The following is a 19,673-nucleotide window of genomic DNA, read 5'->3' on the forward strand; positions in this document are numbered from 1 at the left end:
CCTCATTCTCATTAAGGTGTTTATGTCTCTGCAGAGGCTGACAGATTCCATGGACCAAGGCTCCCACTGTTTATCCATTATTCATTGATTCTTTTTTTCTTTATAGAAGAGCTACCAGATGGTGTTCTTGAATCTGATGATGATGAAGATGAAGATGATGAAGTAAGTTGGAGGTTCTTGACACCACATAGAAAACCCATACCAAACTATTCTCTCTTTCCTGCCTTGACAAGTTAGTCCAGAAATGGAGATTTTTCATTCCTGCTACACTATTTCTCACAATTCTGAGGGTTGGCTAAAGCTCAGCTGGGTGGTGGTTCGGGTCTCACTTGGGGTCTCATGTGGAAAGCCCAGTGGCCATGTTTGAAGATTCCCACACTCATTGGGTTCACAGCAGAGATGCAGCATTGCATGTCATTCGAGTTTCATGGGAATCTGAACAATGACCATTCTTCTGTGTGAGCTTTTGCTCTGAAGGGGCACGAGCCTCGGCCTGTCTTCCTCACCGGTGGGAGTGCTGGGCGTGTAGGCGCCTGGCGAGAGTCTCTGGCGTGAGGGGTCCTGGGTTTAGTTCAGAGCTAACGGAACTGACCGGTTGTCTCTGTTATTTGCATTCTTTTGACTTGTGTTTCCTCAGCTGTGAAAGATCTACTTGCCTGGTGTTTTAGAGCATGAAGGTTTAGAAGTTAATGTATGTGAGTCTCTGAAATAATGTAAAGAATGGTGACTCGGGGACTGTAGTCGGATTTTCAGATGACAAGATTTTACGTGGTTTTCCTTCAGAGACCTAGGAAGAAAAGACCTGTTGTCCCCTCTGGTCATCCTTGATTTGCCTGCCTTCATTTGCGGGGAGCAGTTACTCCTGCAGTGAATGCTGGAACATTTTCATCTATTTTGGGGGGAGCATTCACTGAAAAAGTGGATGTCAGAGGATGTTTTTTTGTTTGGAGTCGTGGCCTATCAGTTTGTAAAATGTATAGAAGCCAGGTTTTTGATCACTGATGGCATCAGTTGGGAAAGAGGTATTTAAGAGCCCTGCCAGAGAGGATGTGCTAAGATCTGCTGGGAGATGCTTCCTCAGCAGGCGGCCTCTGTGCCTGCCGTTTTCTTCACGGGCTGCAGGTGGCATCAGCGGGCGCGTGCTCCTGCTGGCTCTTCCTGCCTTGTCCAGCAGTGCAGAGCTTGACTTCCAGATGGGGTCCTGGCCCCTATCATCTTCTCCAGGCCCGTTTGTTTACAAAGGTGGAGCCAGAGGGAAAAACACCAGCTTGAGCTCACACAGAGAGTTGATGGCGGTAAAATTGGGTTTAGAACAGGAGTCGGCAGACACTTTGTGTAAAGGAAAAGATGGGAACTATTTTAGGCCACACAGTCTCTGTTCCAACCACTCAATTCTGCCGTTGTAACACAGCGGCTGTCGGCAGTGGCTGTCGGCAGTACGTAAGTGGCTGAACGTGGCTGTGTTCCTGTAAAACTGTTTATGGACGCTAAAAATTTGAATTTCATACAATTTTTGCATGTCATTAAATATTTTTTCAAATACTTAAAAACGCAAAAATCATTCTTAGCTGGCGGGCATAGGAAAGCAGGCACCTGACACGTGGGCCATTGTTTGCCAGCCCCTAGGCAGTTCCCAGACTCGGGCAGCCTCCTCTTGATTATAATGAGTCACCACCTTTGTGCCTGGCCCTTCAATATCATTCTGAATGATAGTTTAAATTAATATTTAATTATTTGTTTTTAACAACTTTTTTTCATTGTGTCCAAAAGTTCGTCTCGAGATCTGTTTTCTTCCCTTCTTGTATCATCCCTTTGGGTTTTTCGGTTTGCTTTGGTTTTTCGTTTTGCTTTGTTTTTGCTATAAATCCTGTTTTTATCTTATAAGGGAAAATTCATTTTGTTCAACTGTTCTAGTTAATGATGAGAACTCAATTTCTGGAAATTTCATTCTGAAAGCAATTGTCTACTGTAAATGAACAAATACAGAAGTCTTATAATTTTTTGGACTTTTGCTACTCTTTTAAGAGGTTGATGTCTGAAAATACTTGTGATAACTAGAATTTTCAGAAGATTCCTAGAAGAGGTTTAGTTGGAAAATTATAAGGAAAAGATCTGTCATTTGGGCCAAATGGGACTCTGTGATGAACCCCGGGCAGCAGATGGGGGCTCCTTCTCCCAGGTAAGCCTCACTGCACATCACCAGTGTCAGCAGGGGCAGTCCGGGCACAGCCGGTCTTGCCTGGATTTTACTCAGCTTTCACCGGAGGCTAGCATTACGTTTATAACTGTCTTTCAAAGTTGGAGGGAAAAAAGAGAGTGACAGATCTTAGGCTAAAAGAAAATTTCTAAGAATCCTTTGAGAAGTAGCACAGTTGTTGGAATGTGGTTATCACTTCCCAAGGTGACAGCTCTGAAGGAGACAGCAAAATTATTTGCAAGGTGTTGGAGTCATACCTTATCTTGCTTAGCAGTGTAAATGTTCTTTCATTTAATATTTAGACCCAAAACACAGAAAAATGAAACCACTGTTTTCAGTTAGCTGCTTAGCGACTCTAAAGATAAAATGGTTCTAATGAGGCCAGGCACGGTGGCTCACACCTGCAATCTCAGCACTTTGGGAGGCCGAGGTGGGCGGATCACTTGAGACCAGCCTGGCCCACATGGTGAAATGCCATCTCTACTAAAAATACAAAAATTAGCTGGTTCATGGTGGTGTGCGCCTGTAATCCCAGCTACTAGGGAAGCTGAGGCACGAGAATCACCTGAACCTGGGAGGCGGAGGCTGCAGTGAGCTAAGATCCTGCCAGTGCACTCCAGCCTAGGCAACAAAGCAAGACCCCATCTCAAAAAAAAGCGGGGGGGACTCTAGTGGGATGGGGCCTGAGACCAGGGTAAATTATGCTCACTCTAAATCACATTGAGCTGAAATCTGTGCACTCACAACTTCCACCACTGCTATCCCTGCTCCACTGGAAACTCTCAAGAGAACCCCCGAGGCAAAGTCTCGTTTTTCTCTGTAATTTATAATAACTTGATCTAATGTGCTAACCTAACAAAGTTATGTCTGAATATACATACATTTATACACTAAAATTTAAAAAAAAAATAAAGGTAGAGCTAGAAATGCGTCTTCTGATTTGTAGACTGTCTAGGATATAATGTCAAATAGAAAAAGGAAATCATAAAGTAATTTGAAAAAGCAGATATATAAGCACACAGGGCTATGGATTACGTATGTGCCTGTGTAGCGGAAAGGTGTGGACACGTACGCCCTCTTTGCTGACGTTGTAAACCGCAAGGGGGGAGTAGGAATAAGGAAGTTTGGGTGAGAAATGCAGAGAGGCCCTGAGGCTCCTCGAGAGAGAGAAGTGAGAATAGGACACGGGGTTTAGTGGCGTGGAAGTCAGTTGCTGTGCGTTTTTGTGGGTTGATGGAGCAAAAGCGAAATGAATGGATTGAGGACCAGGTGGGAAATGAGAAAATGGCTTAAGAAGTGTATGCTGCTCCTCACCCAGTCTGGCTGTGCACAGAAGAGCAATAGTGGCTGAAGGGGGCATTTTTGTTTGTTTTAAGATGAGAGAAACCTGAGCATGTTAAAATGCTGATGGAATAGCTCCAGCCGAGAGGGAGAGCTTGAACATTCAAGGCAGGAAGAGTCTACAGGATGGCATCGAAAAGATGGGTGTTTTCTTTGTTTTCTAAACCACTTATACTTTCTTGGCTCACAAAGCCCCAGGCCCATTTAAACCTCCAGAGAAACAAAACCATCATTAGATCAGCTTCGACAATACACCCCAGGGAATGGACAATGACAGCTGTTATTTAAGGGTTCAAATGCATCTCATTTAGCACTTCGGAGAAATGTGTTACCTGATGCATTTATTTTATATGAAACAGACGTAATATGTTACAAAAGGGCTGATGGTAAATCACTAAGCTTAGGAGCCTGGTTCCATTGTTCTCACCCCCAGTGACTCAGGTTTCCTTACTATATATCACAGCCAGTTTCCTTGTATGGCTTCCTTAAGTAGAAATGCAAAGCCTTCCTGTGCTATTCTAGAAGACTGATTTTAAGACAAATATTCTCGCCTCTTGACAAAATAGGTTTAAGTGCCAGGTGAGGTCAGCCGTGGACATTTACTTGCTGGTTGCCATGTAAGTGACAATCGTATGCTCAGCAATTTCCTTCTATACAAAGTGCTCAAATCCAAGAGTTGCTCATATATTTACTCAACAAATATTTGAAGGCCTCGAAATAACACTATTGTAGGAACTAATGGGGAAGGGATGCAAAAGAAATCTAAAAGAGTATCTGTGGTTTAAAATACCTCCAAAAGTTTCCAGCCTAGATAGGGAAGATCACAGTGGTTCTGACAACAGCAGCTTCCGCCTGCTGGCAGTGCCGGGTGCCAGGCACTGTTCTAGGTGCCTTATGGGTGTTCAGTCATCTCCTCTTCTTAGCAGCCCTGTGGTAGATGCTATTTTTATTCACATTTCACAGATGAGGAGGCAGAGAGAAAATAGGTCACTTGCCAAGTTCACACAGCTAATAAGTAACTGATGGAGTTGGGATTCAAATCCAGGTGGTCTGACTCAGTGGTCCATGCTCCTAACCACTGCCCTATATTGCCTTCTTGTGAGACATACATGAATGCAAAACAGCAAGTAACAGAAAATAAATATGTGATCGCAGATTCATAAAGGTGATAGACACAGGAAGTGCCGCAGAAATTCCAAGTACTGAATACTGGGAGATGGCTGGCCTGGGGTAAAGAGGAAGTGAGATGGGTTGAGGAAGGGAAGGGTGTGGCCAGCAGGGGTGGCATCCTCTAGGGGAGACAGCACAAGCATAAGCTTTATCCTTTGCCTCTCCACTGCACTCACATCAACCCCCCCAAGAAACCCATGTTAGTGATCTAGTGTGTGCACGTGCTTTCATACTTAAAAGATGCACACGCAGAGTACACGGAGGTATGTACTATACACAGATCCATATATACTTTTGTCAGTTTGTTTTTCAAAATGAGATAACATAGAGATAGAAATACACATACTTCTACACCATGTTGCCTTTTTCTCTTGTTAATGTTTCTTGAAAGTCCTTCTGAGTTAGGCAATGTAGCAAGTTGATACTTTTTAATGCTATGAATGTATAATTTTCTAGATTTTTTGCTATTTCAAACAATGCAGTAGTAAAATCTTTGTAAAAATATCCTTATTTACCAGGGCTTTTATTTATATGGGCTTTTGCTGCTGGATGAAAAAGTATTTTTTTAATAATAGATTTTTCCAGATTGCTCTTTTCAAAGGCTGTTAATAATTCAGATTTCACTAGGAGAACATGAAGGAGCCTCTTCCCTCCATCTCAACTAGCAATAGGTGCTGTTACTCTATTTTTTTTTTTTTAATGTTTTTGCCAATCTGGATTTGGATTTGCTACATTGTACATTTCCAATTTCATATCCTTTCTGTTTTTTTCAGTTGTGCTTCTTTCCAAACCCTTTTCACCATCATTACAAATGTTTTAAAGATATATTTTTTCTAATCTCTTTTGCCACAAATCTTTTTTAAAAATTTTTTTAAGTTAAAGATTGAGGTGGGATGTGGTGGTTCACGCCTCAATCCCAGCAATTTGAGAGGCCAAAGCAGGCACATCACCTGAGGCCAGGAGTTCAAGACCACCCTGGCCAACATGGTGAAACCCTGTCTCTACTAAAAATACAAAAATCAGCTGGGCATGGTGGTGCGCACCTGTAATCCTAGCTACTCGGTAGTCTGAGGTGCAAGAATCGTTTGAACCTGGGAGGTGGAGGTTGCAGTGAGCCAACATCATGCCACTGCACTCCGGCCTGGGCAGAGCAAGACTCTGTCTCAAAAAAAAAAAGTTAAATATATTGGCTTTTCTTTTATAGCTCATGGGTTTCCTGTCCTGGTTAAGGTCTTCCCTAACCCTAAATTTTACATGTAGTCTCCTAGGTTTTCTTTTAAGATTTTAATTTTTTCATTTAAGTTTTAGTTATTAAATATGTTATACATAGGAAAGAAAAACACATATGTTTATATAAGGTTTGAAGTAACCATTCTCCAATTTTTGGTTTCAGGACCCATTTACATTCTTAAAAATTACTGAAGATTCTGAAGAGTTAATGAGTATTTTGTCTATCAAAATTTTTTAAATGAGAACTTAAATATGATAAAATGTTAAATATTAAAATATTAAATAACTTTAAATGGCAATAATAAATCCATTACATTAATATAAATAAGATATTCTTATGAAAAAGAATTATTTTTCAAAACAAAATTTTATTAAAAAGTGTAGCATTGTGGATTTTTTTTTTTTTTTTTTTTTTGCCAATCTCTTTAATGTCTGGTTCAGAAAAACAATTTGATCTGGGCTCTATCTGTTGTCATATGTTGTTTTGATTGAAGGACATAAAGAAAATCTAGCCTCACACACCTGTGTACTTGGAAAGGGGTGAAGTATTTTCACAGCCTTTGCAGATAGATATTTTTGCTCAATATTATTTTAAAACCAGACAGGTAATAGTTTATTAAAAGTCAGTTGCAATGTGGAATTAGAAACCAATTTTAAATATCATTTTTATTGGCTGGGTGCAGTGGCTCACGCCTGTAATCTCAGCACTTTCGGAGCCCCAGGTGGACGGATCACCTGAGGTCAGGAGTTTTGAGACCAGCCTGGTGAAACCCCGTCTCTACCAAAAATACAAAAATTAGCTGGGCGTCGTAGTGTGCGCCTGTAATCTCAGCTACTCTGGAGGCTGAGGTGGGAGAATCGCTTGAACCCGGGATGCGGAGATTGCAGTGAGCCAAGATCACACCACTGCCCTCCAGCCTGGGTGACGGAGCGAGACTCTGTCTCAAAAAAATAAATAAATAAATAAATAATCATTTTTATCTTGTTAATTAAAATCTATTGATCTATTTTGCATTTTGTTAATTTGATTTTCTGATTGTTCCCTAACAATCAGATGTGCTGATGTATAGAAATACAATTGAATTTAGAATATTGAACTTGTATCCTACAACCTTACTGAATTTATTAGCTCAAAGAGTTTTGTGTTTGTTGTGGGTTTTGGGTTTGTTTGGGTTGTTTTGTTTTGTTTTGTTTTGGATTCCTTAGGATTTTCTGTATAACAAGATGGTGTCATCTGTGAATAGAGATCATTTTACTTCCTTTTCAATCTAGCTATCCTTTATTTTCTTGCCTTGCCTGATTGCCCGGGCTAGAGCCTCTAGTACAATGCCGAATAGAAGTGGAGAGAGCAGGCATCTTTTGCTTGTTCCTGATCTTACAGTGAACGTTTTCAGTCTTTCTCCATCTAGTACAATGTTAGCTGGGATTTCTTCATAGATCTCATTATAAGATTGAGAAAGTTTCCCTCTGTTCCTAGTGTGCTGAGTGTTGGGTTTTGTTAAATGTTTTTTCTTCATCATATGAGATGATCATTCTTTGGTTTTTTCCCTTTCATACTATTGATATGGTGTATTTATTTATATTGACTTTCAGGCCAGGTGCAGTGGCTCATGCCTGTAATCCCAGCATTTTGGGAGGCCAAGGCCGGTGGATCACCTGAGGCCAGGAGTTCAAGACCAGCCTGGCCAACATGATGAAACCCCATCTCTACTAAAATACAAAAATTAGCCGGGTGTGATGGTGCATGCTTGTAATCCTAGCTACTCAGAGGCTGAGGCATGAAAATTGCTTGAACCTGGGAGGTGGAGGTTGCAGTGAGCCGAGATTGCGCCACTGCACTCCAGACTGGGCAACAGAGCAAGACTCTGTCTCAAAAAAATAATTATGGCCAGGCGTGGTGGCTCACGCCTGTAATCCCAGCACTTTGGGAGGCCAAGGTGGATGGATCACCAGGTCAAAAGATCAAGACCATCCTGGCCAACATGGTGAAACCCCAACTCTACTGAAAATACAAAAGTTAGCTGGGTGTGGTGGCGCATGCCTGTAGTCCCAGCTACTTGGGAGGCAAAGGCAGGAGAATTGCTTGAGCCCAGGAGGCAGAGGTTGCAGTGAGCCGAGATCACGCCACTGCACTCCAGCCTGGCAACAGAGAGAGACTGCATCTCAATAATAATAATAATCATTATTATTATCATATTGCTTTTTGTACTTCCCAATTTCTACTGGCATCCTGCCTGTTTCATATTTTCAATAGCTCTTTTACCCATGCAGGATTTTGTATTATAATTCATTGATCATTTGGAAAATATTGGCTTACCAAGTTTTACAGTTTTTCCAAATTTTTTGTTTGTTTGTTTGTTTGAGACAAAGTCTCGCTCTATCGCCCAGGCTGGAGTGCAATGGTGCAATCTCTCGGCCCACTGCAACCTCTGCCTCCTGGGTTCAAGCGATTCTTTTGCCTCAGCCTCCCAAGTAGCTGGGGTTACAGGCATGTGCCACCACGCCTGGCTAATTTTTTGTATTTTTAGTAGAGACAGGGCTTCACTATGTTGGCCAGGCTGGTCTTGAACTCCTGACCTCAGGTGATCTGCCCACCTCGTCCTCCCAAAGTGCTGGGATTACAGGTGTGAGCCACTGAGCCCAGCCCCAAATGTTGATACATTTTATTATATAACATCAGAAATTGTGTATTAGTTAATATCAACACCAATAGCATCAGAAAAGCCTTTAGGTATTGGGAAGCTATTGAGCTCACAATGGCAGATATAGGTTTCTCAAAATTCTCATTTTTTCTTTAAAGTTTAAATTGTATTATTGCTAACAAATACTATCAGTTGTTTTCCTTAAAGTGACAGGCTCACTTCATTAATTTTTGAGAAAAAGTCTGCTGTATACTTAAGTCTAAATAATCATAGTCTGTCAGTTACTCTTTCAAATGAAAATGGTGTTCCTTGAAAAAAGTGGCTTGCAACTTAGTCTCACAAGTCCCATTCCTGAAGATAACCATCCTGCTTTAGTATAGCAGAACTGCTTTATCTGCCTGTACATTCCAAAAGATGGGCCATAAGTGTTGAGAGTTAATAAAATTAGTTCCTACCACCTCATCAAGGACAGCCTTAAATGAAACTCTATCTACCTGTCATCTATCATCTATCATCATCCCCGTATTTATCTATGGTGAAATACAGTGACTGCTACTAGAGTTTGAGATCGCTGCCTTGGTTTGTGCTAAGGCACCAGTGGTTTTACCCATCATTGCTTTTGTATCCTGAGTGCAAATGTCAATGCATTTGTTCCAGGATAAACCATGAAAGTCAATAAAGCATCCAACACTTTAAGTATTTCAGCCAGTATTACTTGTGCTTCGTTGCCAGGTATTTACATAAGAGATCTTTGTGATTAGTGACTGTTGATATTGGAAGATTACAAGCAAAATTAACAAATCCAGGCGTAGTTGTGCAGATGAGCTATTAACTCAGCATTCACGTTTGCAGCTTAATCTTTAATTCGACAGGCTATTGTTTCATTGGAAAGTGACACTATTGTGATTTCTTTTGTAACTTTCCATCCAGCAGGCATTCAGCAGTGGCAGCTGTACAAGGCTATTGTGTGTGTTTCTCTAGCGAAGGCAATATAACTTACCTACCCTGCAAGGTTCTTTACTGGCCGTGTTTTAAAATTTTGGGTGGTGGGGGGAGAATAATTTTAAATTTACAGAAAAAAAATAGTAGAGAGGATTCCTATCTACCCATCATACAGCTGCAGTGGCTTTTTAATTTCTAGTTTGAAAAGTGATAAAAAACAAATGCTCAATTTCTCACTTTTAAAGAACTCATCACGATTTAAATAAACTCATCACTCATCAATATTTAAACAAACTCATCTTGCTTAAATAGTCAGATTCTTTTTCATTAAACTCCGAATGGTTGGTCTCAAAATTGCACTCCAACTTAACTGACGTTTACACTCCAACTTAACTGACATAGTCAAATATATTCTGTTACATAAGTTACAATAAGGTAAATTATTGACATCTGTAAAACTGAGGGAAAGACAGCTTTCATCATATTTATTTTTTATTGGCAGTTTCATCCAGCTTCTTTGGAATAGATTCCTCCCTTCCATGAGTCAGAGAACTTTCCCTCCCTTATTACTTCCCTCCTTCCTGCCACTAGTTGGGATTTTGATTGGGACTACATTAAATCTATAAATCAATTTGAGTGTTTTATTCCATAAGCATAGTATGTCTCCATTGTTTTGAGGCCTTTTTATACTGTGCTTCAAATCTAATTTAAATACCTGATACATAAAGACTTGAATCATTGCCACCTTTTTTTTTATATCCAGAATCATTTGGAGAATAATCCAATGTGAATAAATTCAAATGTGAATCATTTGAAGAAGCGAATTGGTAGAGTTAGAACAGTACAATGGCCAAATTAGTACTTTTCTTAGAATTTGAGACAAGAAATAGAAAAATGTGGCTGTTGGTCACATTAGTGCTATAATGGAATTGTAATGAAACACAGCATGACACATCCAACAAAGTGCAATCAAAACTAGCTAGACCGGGGCATGGAACTTGTATACATCTCGAGAGCAAGAAGTTAAATTCAAGAAGATGGGCTAAACAAGATAGGAACAAGCTAATTGTCCAAGCAGTCGAGAGTAACAAGATCTTCCAAGTGAGGCCTAAGAACTCAGGCAAGGAGAAAAAAAAAAAAAAAAAAAAGAACTCAAGCAAGGAGACAATAAGAAACAACACGGGACTCGTAATCCACACAGAGGATCTGGGCAGTGAGTCTTGAACAATGGGAAGCAACAGTGAAGCTTAACACAAAGCAAGAGTTTCATAATCTTATTCTTCCTTCCCTTCTTGACCAGAGCCACAGGTGGCCTTAGCACGGATGTGAAGCTCTAGGGTGTTTGGCCCAAGGATGGTGCTCAGGGCTGGATCATCGAGTTCCTCTGAGAGTGCCTCTCCAGAGGGCTCCAGTGCAAACCTCAAGGTGCCCCTGGTTTTCCTTTCCCTTGCCCTGGTGTTCTCCCCTCTCCATCTCGATTTTGCCTGGGAACAGCTCTGCTCCATGGAAAAGATAGTTTGCTGCTCACAGTGCCCCAGAGGCAGGAGCATGCCACACCACAGGGAGCCACACAAGGAAGCACTGGGGTGGAGCAAGAGGCCGAGAGAGGGGGTAAGTATAGGCGAGGTGGCATAAGCATGCTGAGGATTGTTTCGTTTGGATGAATTTCAGTGGGCTTTTGAGCAAAGGGGCTTTCCCTACTTGTCTGGCACCTAGCCCTGGGTGATTAGGGCAGGTGGATAGTGGCCAGGTGTGTGAGAGCCCAATAAAAGAGATGGTTGGGGTGTGAGCTCTGGATTGGTTGATTTGTATTTGGAAAGCACACTTGGGGGCAAATGTTTTAATATTCCCAAGAGCTGACTAGTTCTGGAAGGGGCAGTCCCTCCAGGGCCAGGCAGGCTCCAGATATCAAAGCATCAGCATAGAGGGAATGAAAGACATGGCTAAAACATGAGACCTCCACAGCCTGGCCTCACCGAATATTCTAGTCTCATCACCCTCTCCTCTCAGAAATGGACTCTGGGCCTGAAGGAGTTCCAGGGACCTTACATGGCCCCAAACCCCCCTTCTTGGTTTTCCCACTTCCTTTATCCCATCATTGCTGCCAACGAGGTTCCAGAGCAGGGACAGTTGACTGCCACCAGGCATCTGGCCATAACGTTGACATTGCTCCCCTTGTTATTCAGCCCGATTGACAAAAGCTGAAGTCTTTCAAAAGGAACTTTTATTAAAAAGTAAAGGAAGAAACTTAGCAAATAAGAGAGGTGTTCAAGCATAGGTTCCAGATTGAAATTGCAGAGCAGGTGACATCCCAGCTGAGGAGCAGCAGGAGCCAAGGCACCAGCCTGATGCTAACCAAGGGGGGTTCACTTTGGCCACAGCTCAGGGAGTGTGGAGGGCAAGGGTGGGAGACAAAGCTGGAAGGGTGAATTGGAGCCAGACAGTAAAGAGTGGACACTCACTGAAGATTTGTGAGCGCAAGAGACGTGAACAGAGCCGTGCCTTCAGAAGACTACTCTGGCATCAGTGTTCAAGTTCACTGGGGACCCGAAGAGCTTAGTGTGACAACACAGCCAGTATTTTCCCAGTGCTTCCGTGTGCAGGCATGGGCCAAGAGCTTCCCTGGCTTTCTCCCGTGTATTCCCCTCACGCTTCTGTCAGGTGTGTGCTATTCTTAGCCCCATTTTATGAATAAGAAAACCAGAGTTCAGAGAGGTTCAGAAACTTGTCTAGGGTCCCAAGGCAGTAGCTGGTGGGACAGAGATTTAAACCCAGGCTGGTGTGATAGCCTGCAGGCTGCAGCAGGAGTGGGGCTGAGCTTGGCCGATGGCAGAGGGTACTCCTGGAGGTGGGACCTGCAGGAGTTGGGAACTCATGGGGCATGACATGAGCAACCGAAGGCTGGTAACCTTGGACCCTAGGTAGCTGGGAGGACGGCGATGCCATTAACAATATGGGGAACACAGGCTGGGGGTGGGAGCAGATCATGTGTAGGGCGAAACTAGATTTTGCATGTGTCAGGAGGCACAACAAGATGATGTGGCTAGAACAGAAAATGATGGGGCATAGAACCAGACAGTTCCTGACCAGACTTCCTCCAGGTGACTTTGCATTCCATACGCAGAGACATACTGTTGAAGGTTTGGGGCCTCCTTTCTCTTCGGCCACCTTCATACGTGACCTGTGAGATTGTGGACCCACTTGAAGCTGCTTCTGGGTGCATGTCCAGAGAGCCAGAGGCTAGCTGCTCTCCATGAATCAGTCACCTCTGATGGGTCACCCATCGTGGCCAGCTCGCTTGGCATAGCCAGCTCGCTTGGCGTGGCACAGGCTACGCTTCTAATCCCCGTTACCTAATGAGTAAAGAAGCGTCTGTCTTATGTCTGTGTTACTTGCAGGACCTTTCCATTATTTAACCAAGTCAATAAAGAAACCAGTGTTTCCCAATTAAGGCTTTTGCTTTTTTCTGGTACCTTTTCAGCTTCTAAATTCGTTTATTTCTGCAACACTGCTCCTGTGCTCTCAGACCCTGGCTGGGATGCACCACCCAGCAGGCTGACTCATGGCTCCTGCCCTCATTTCCACTCTGGTTTCTATGGAAATAGACATCCGATGGCTCAAAACAAGGTGAGGGCTTGTAGACACCTCATGATTCCTAGGCATTTATAAACCCTATTTGTCCAACATCGGTTGCCTTGGAAACAGGTGCAGAAAAGGTTTTCTCTCTTATCTGATTTTTTAAAAATTTTACCAAAGCAGTATATGAGTTTTTCCTGTTATCACGGAATTTGGGAATAATAGTACATTTTATGTGGTGAAGCATATTTCTAGTTTTTCATTATTTGATAAATAAATGCATTCTACATTATTTCATTTTACAGTGTTTAATAAATAAATACGTTTCTATCCATTTGATCAAATCACTATCACTTGGTATTCAAAGATGAAATGCTTAGCATCTGGGTCTAGAAATATGACTGGAGAAAAAATGTGTATGGCCTGCTGTTCCTTGCAACTTCAGAATTCGAGGCATCTAGGGCATAGATATCTTGAATTCTGAAGTTGGAAGGACAACAGGCCATATACCACTTTTTACAATTTTTTTTTTTTGTGCAAAATCTAAGATGTTTTTTCCAATTGAAGTTAGAGTTTAAGTGATCAAAACTGATGTTTATGCTGAACCTTAGCAAGTGGGAAAAGCCAACTAATTATTTATCTTATACTGTCCTGACCAAGGTTCTTGGCTTGCATCGCTGCTTGGTTTTAAGAGCTCAGGGTCTGTTTACTCAAATTGAGCCATTTTATATCTAAATTCTGTGTGCCATCCACGTTATGTAAAATATGGAGCATGTCTGTTATGGAAAACATAGAAATAGAAGCAATTTTCTATTAATCGTGAGCAAATGAGCAATGCACCATACTCAGTTTAGTGGAATGACGAGGGCTACGTAACTGATCGTCATTCATTAAGCATTTGTTAGGCATGGTGTATTAAAGTTAAGCTATGGGGCCAGGTGCGGTGGCTCACACCTGTAATCCCAGCACTTTGGGAGGCTGAGGCGAGCGGATCACCTGAGGTCGGGAGTTCGCGACCAGCCTGACCAACATGGAGAAACCCCGTCTCTACTAAAACTACAAAATTAGCCAGGCGTGGTGGCTCACGCCAGTAATCCCAGCACTTTGGGAGGCCGAGGTGGGCGGATCACCTGAGGTCGGGAGTTCGCGACCAGCCTGACTAACATGGAGAAACCCCATCTCGACTAAAAATACAAAAATTAGCCAGGTGTGGTGGTGCATGCCTGTGATCCTAGCTACTTGGGAGGCTGAGGCAGGAGAATCGCTTGAACCCAGGGTAGGGGGGAACAGAGGTTGCAGTGAGCCGAGATAGTGCCGTTGCACTCCAGCCTGGGCAACAAGAGCGAAACTCCGTCTCAAAACATTAAAAAAAAAAAAAAAAAAAAAAGGTAAGCTGTGATCTGCTGCTAGGGGCAGTCCAATCTTTACGGAGAAAAGCAGAGTAAGTTCGCGTAAAATAGAAAGACAGAAAAGCAGGCCAGGCACAGTGACTCATGCTTGTAATCCCAGCACTTTGGGAGGCTGAGGTGGGAGGATTGCTTGAGCCCAGGAGTTTGAGACCAGCCTGGGCAACATGGTGAGACCTCCTCTCTACAAAAAATTTAAAAATTAGCCGAGTGTACTGGTGCGTAAATGTAGTCCCAGCTACTCGGGAGGCTGAGATGGGAAGATTGCTTGAGCCCAAGAGGTTGAGGCTGCAGAGAGCTGAAATTTGCGCCACTGCGCCCCAGCCTGGTTGACAGAGTGAGACTGTGTCTCAAAAAAATAAAAATAAAAATAGAAAAAGACAGAAGCATAGTGAAAGTTAATGTTGCTGTGTGGGGAGGGACACTGCAGAGAATTTGCTATGCAGCTCACTTTGCAGCCGGCTGTGTGCTACTTTCTGGCATTTATTTTCATATCCTCTTTCCTGGTGGAGTCATTTTTTTTTTCTTTTGCTGCTATTCACACTGCCTTTTATTCTGTGTTAGTGAATTGTAAGTGCTGCTGGGACAGGGCCGTATCAGTGTGTTTCTCCAGAGGCTCCTCACTACCTGGCACAGCACTTGGCACATACCAGTGGTGGGGTAGGTATTTGCTGGCTGAGCATGTGCCCCATATAGAACACTGTGCAGGGGTTCTGCTGGGCGCAGTTGCTCACGCCTATAATCTCAGCACTTTGGGAGGCCAAGGCAGGCAGATCACTTGAGGTCAGGAGTTCAAGACCAGCCTGGCCAACATGGTGAAACACCGTCTCTACTAAAAATACAAAAATTAGCCAGGTGTGGTGGCATGCTCCTGTAATCTCAGCTACTCTGGAGGCTGAGGCGTGAGAATCGCTTGAATCTGGAAGGTGGAGGTTGCAGTAAGCCGAGATCGTGCCACTACACTCTAGCCTGGGTGACAAAGTAAGACTCCATCTCAAAAAAAAAAAAAAAGAATATTGTTCAGGGGTTCTGATGGTTCCTTTCTGCAGAGAATCCCTTCAGAGGAATGTAAGAAGGCAGATTCACCCAATCCCAGCCTGGAGAATTTTCACAAAGTGCATATACCTATGTAATTCAGACACCACCCACCCCCTCAAGTTCTTGCCCTGTTCTTGAAATTTATATAAATGGAGTTATTCAGTATAATATACTCATGTGTCTGGCTCATTTGATCAATGTTATATTTGCTAACCCCCAAAAAACTACCCTAAATCTTAGTGGCTTAAAAAACAATAATATTTTCCTCCCAATTCTGTGGGTTGGCTTGGCAGGTCCTCTCCTGGTTTCGCCTGGACTTAACTCACGTGGCTGCATTCGGCTGGATGTCAGCTGGGCCGGAAGGTTCGAGGTGGTTTGGCAGTTGGTGCAGGCTGCCAGTGCAGTGTGCCTCAGTTCTCCGCCACGTGGCTTCACTCCTCCAGTGAGCTGGAACTGGGCATCTCTGAGTTCCAAGAGGTTGAAGTTGGAAGCTTCCAGTCCTCTTGAGGCTGAGGCTCCAGAATTCTCAGGTCCTCATTTCTGCCAAATTCTACTGTCAAAGTCACAAGGCCAGCCCAGACTCAAAGGATTAGAAAAATAGACCCTTCCCTGCATGGGACGAGTGGCAAAGCTACATAGCACAAGGATGTCCTTGCCAGGATGGCGGGAGTTTGTGGCTGTTAAACAGTCTGCTACAGGGAGACTCTTCTCCGAACAAACCATTTGAAGATAGTCTTTGTGTGCAAAACAGCCTTTTACAGTTTCACATACTTTTTTTTTTTGCAAAATCTTAAGATTTTTTTTCCAATTGAAGTTAGAGTTTTGGTGATCAAAACTGACATTTATGTTGGACCTTACTAGGTGGGAAAAGCCAGCTGGCTATTTCAGTCTTATACTGCCCTGGCCTTACCACGCTCTATCCTCAGTTCTTAATTTCAGAAACGTTACCATTCATTTTCTAACAACAAAAAAGTAGTATTGTAAGGACGCAATGAACTAATCTGTATATTATCCTGAACAGAGTGCCTTGTGTGTATAGTATACATTCGGTTCAGGCTTGCTTTTTTGTTTCCTCCTAGTTCACCCGAGTGCATCAAGCTCTGGGAATGTTGTAAAAACTGACTTGGCTAGAATTCACCTATTTAACAAATACATATCAAGCACCTGTTTATATGCCCAGGTCTATTCTATATCTTTAGTGGTTTTTTTTGTCCACTCATTCTACCAGTTACTAAGAGAGGAGTAGAGAAATCTCCAACTGAATTGTGAATTTGCCTATTTTCCCTTTCAATTCTGTCAGTTTTGGGTTCATCTATTGTGGAATTGGTTTGCTTTAAACATATATGTTTGTAATTCTATCATCCAACAATGTTGACCCTTTATCACCATGAAATGTCCTTTGTCTCTAATGATGTCTCTAGAATATTTGCTCTGTCCGATATTAATATAGCCACTTCAGCTCTCTCATGCTTGCTGTTTGTGTGACATGTTTTATTCTTTTACCTTCAACCTATTTGTGTCTTTTAATATAAAGTACTTCTCTTGTAGACAGGATATAGCTGGCTTTTGCTTTTTTAATCCAGTCTGACAATCTGCCTTTGATTGGAGTATTTATTTAGCGTGTTCACATTTTTGACAGTTTTCTTGAGGATATAATTTATATACCATAAAATTCATCTGTCTTAAGTAAATGTATGATTCTATGAATTTTAGTAAATTTATAGAGTTGTGCTACCATCCCCACAATTCAATTTTAAAACATTTTCATCACCCTGCAAAGCTCCCTTGTACACATTTGTAGTCAACCATTGCCTGGGTCCCCCACCCCCACAAACCCCAGGTAACCATTAATCTGCTTCTGTCTCTAGATACTTGCCTTTTCTGGACATTTTATATCGTATGCATGTGGCTAGTGTTTTCATTTTCTTTTTTTGTTTGTTTGAAACAGGGTGTCACTCTTGTCACCCAGGCTGGAGTGCAGTGGTGCAATCACGGCTCACTGCAACCTCCACCTCCTGGGCTCAAGGGATCCTACCACCTCAGCCTCCTTGAGTAGCTAGAACTGCAGGTCTGTGCCACCACTTCTGCCTAATTTTTTTTTTTTTTGGTAGGACGGGATCCCTCTATGTTGCCCAGGGTGGTCTTAAACTTCTGGGCTCAAGTGATCTTCCCACCTTGGCCTCCCAAAGTACCGGGATTACAGGCATGAGCCGCCACACCGGCCATCTTTTCTTTTTTTTTTTGTTTTTGAGACGGAGTTTCACTCTCATTGACCAGGCTGGAGTGTGATGGCGCAGTCTCAGCTCACTACAACCTCCGCCTCGAAGTTTCAAGCAATTCTCCTGCCTCACCCTCCCAAGTAGCTGGGATTACAGGCGTGTGCCACCACGCCCAGCTAATTTTGTTTTTTTAGTAGAGATAGGATTTCACCATGTTGGTCAGGCTGGTCGCGAACTCCTGACCTCAGCTGATCCACCCGCCTCGGCCTCCCAAAGTGCTGGGATTACAGGCGTGAGCCACTGCGCCAGGTCATTTTCCTAATAGTGTCTTTTGATTTGTAAAAGTTTTTTATTTTGATGAGGTCTAGTTTATCTTTTTCATTTTTTCATTTATGGTCTATGCTTTTGTTGTTGTATCTAGGAACTTTTTGCCCAACTCAGACTTTCTCAACCTTGGCACTGTTGACATTTTGGGCCAGATAATTCTTTGTTGGGGGGGCTGTGCTATGCGTTATTGGGTATTTAATAGCATCCATGGCCTCTGCCCATTAGATGCTAGTATTAATCCACCCCTCTTCCCAGTTGTCACCACCACAAAAATGTTTCTAGACATTGCTAAATGTCCCCTAGGAGGCAAAATTACTCCTAGTTGGAAACCATTGGCCTAGGCCAACATTGCAAAGATTTTCTCTTATGTTTCCTTCTAAGGGCTTTATTGTTTTAACTCCTATGTTTAGGTATAGGACCATTTTTAGTTAATTTTTGTGTGTGATGTGAGATAAAGATCTAAATTCATCCTTCTGCATATGAATATCCAGTTGCCCAAGTATCATTTGTTGAAAAGACTATTATTCAACCCATTGTATTGCTTTGTCAAATAGCACCTTTGTAAAAAATAAGTTGGCCGGGTGCGGTGGCCATAATCCCAGCACTTTGGGAGGCCGAGGCAGGCGGATCATGAGGTCAGGAGTTCAAGACCAGCCTGACCAATATGGTGAAACCCCATCTCTATTAAACATATAAAAATTAGCCAGGTGTGGTGGTGCATACCTGTAGTCCCAGTTACTTGGGTGGCTGAGGCAGGAGAATCACTTGAACCTGGGAGGCAGAAGTTGCAGTAAGCCAAGATCATGCCACTGCACTCCCGCCTGGGTGACAGAGCAAGACTCTATCTCAAAAAAAAAAAAAAAAGCTGGGCGCAGTAGCTCATGCTTGTAATCCCGGCACTTTGGGAGGCCAAGGTGGGCAGATCACGAAGTCAAGAATTCAAGACCAGCCTGGCCAGCATGGTGAAACCCCATCTCTACTAAAAATACAAAAAAATTAGCCAGACGTGGTGGCATGCACCTGTAGTCCCAGCTACTCAGGAGGCTGAGGCAGGAGAGCTGCTTGAACCCTGCAGGCGGAGGTTACAGTGAGCCAAGATTGCGCCACTGCACTCCAGCCTGGGCGAGAGAGCGAGGCTCTGTCTCATAAATAAATAAATAAATAAATTGACCACAAATATAAGAATTTATTTCTGGACTCTCAATTTTGTTCACTTGATTCGTATGTCTAGCTCTATGCTAGTACCACATGATGTTAATTATGATAGCTTTATAGTAGGTTTCAAAATATGAGTTCTTCAACTTTGTTTTCTTTTTCAAAATTGTTTTGTTTAATATTCATATTTAATGTAATAATTGATACGGTTGGGTTTAATTCTGCCATTTGCTATCAGTGTTCTATTTATCTCTTTGTTATTCTGTCCTTCCTGCCTTCTTTTGTATTAAGTAATATATGTACTGCTGCCCTTTGTATTAAGCAAATATTTTTTAGTATACCATTTTAATAACTCTACTAACTTTTTAGCCGTATTTGCCTTTTTGTTTTTAAGTTGGTTCTAGGGATTCAGTATGCATCTTTTACTTAT

General features: G+C 42.5%; 1 protein-coding gene across 28 annotated transcripts in view; it reads left to right on the forward strand.

Annotated features, from left to right (window-relative positions):
• ARMC9 (armadillo repeat containing 9) overlaps positions 1-19,673 on the forward strand; it is a 181,889-nt gene that overhangs the window by 96,780 nt on the left and 65,436 nt on the right. For all 28 annotated transcript variants that reach the window (XM_063712517.1, XM_063712519.1, XM_054548730.2 and 25 more), the window contains 1 exon segment: positions 107-162. In XM_063712517.1, coding sequence (XP_063568587.1) covers positions 107-162 — 56 coding nt within the window.

This window comes from Pongo abelii, chromosome 11, assembly GCF_028885655.2.
Source record: "Pongo abelii isolate AG06213 chromosome 11, NHGRI_mPonAbe1-v2.0_pri, whole genome shotgun sequence".
Taxonomy (NCBI): Eukaryota; Metazoa; Chordata; class Mammalia; order Primates; family Hominidae; genus Pongo; species Pongo abelii.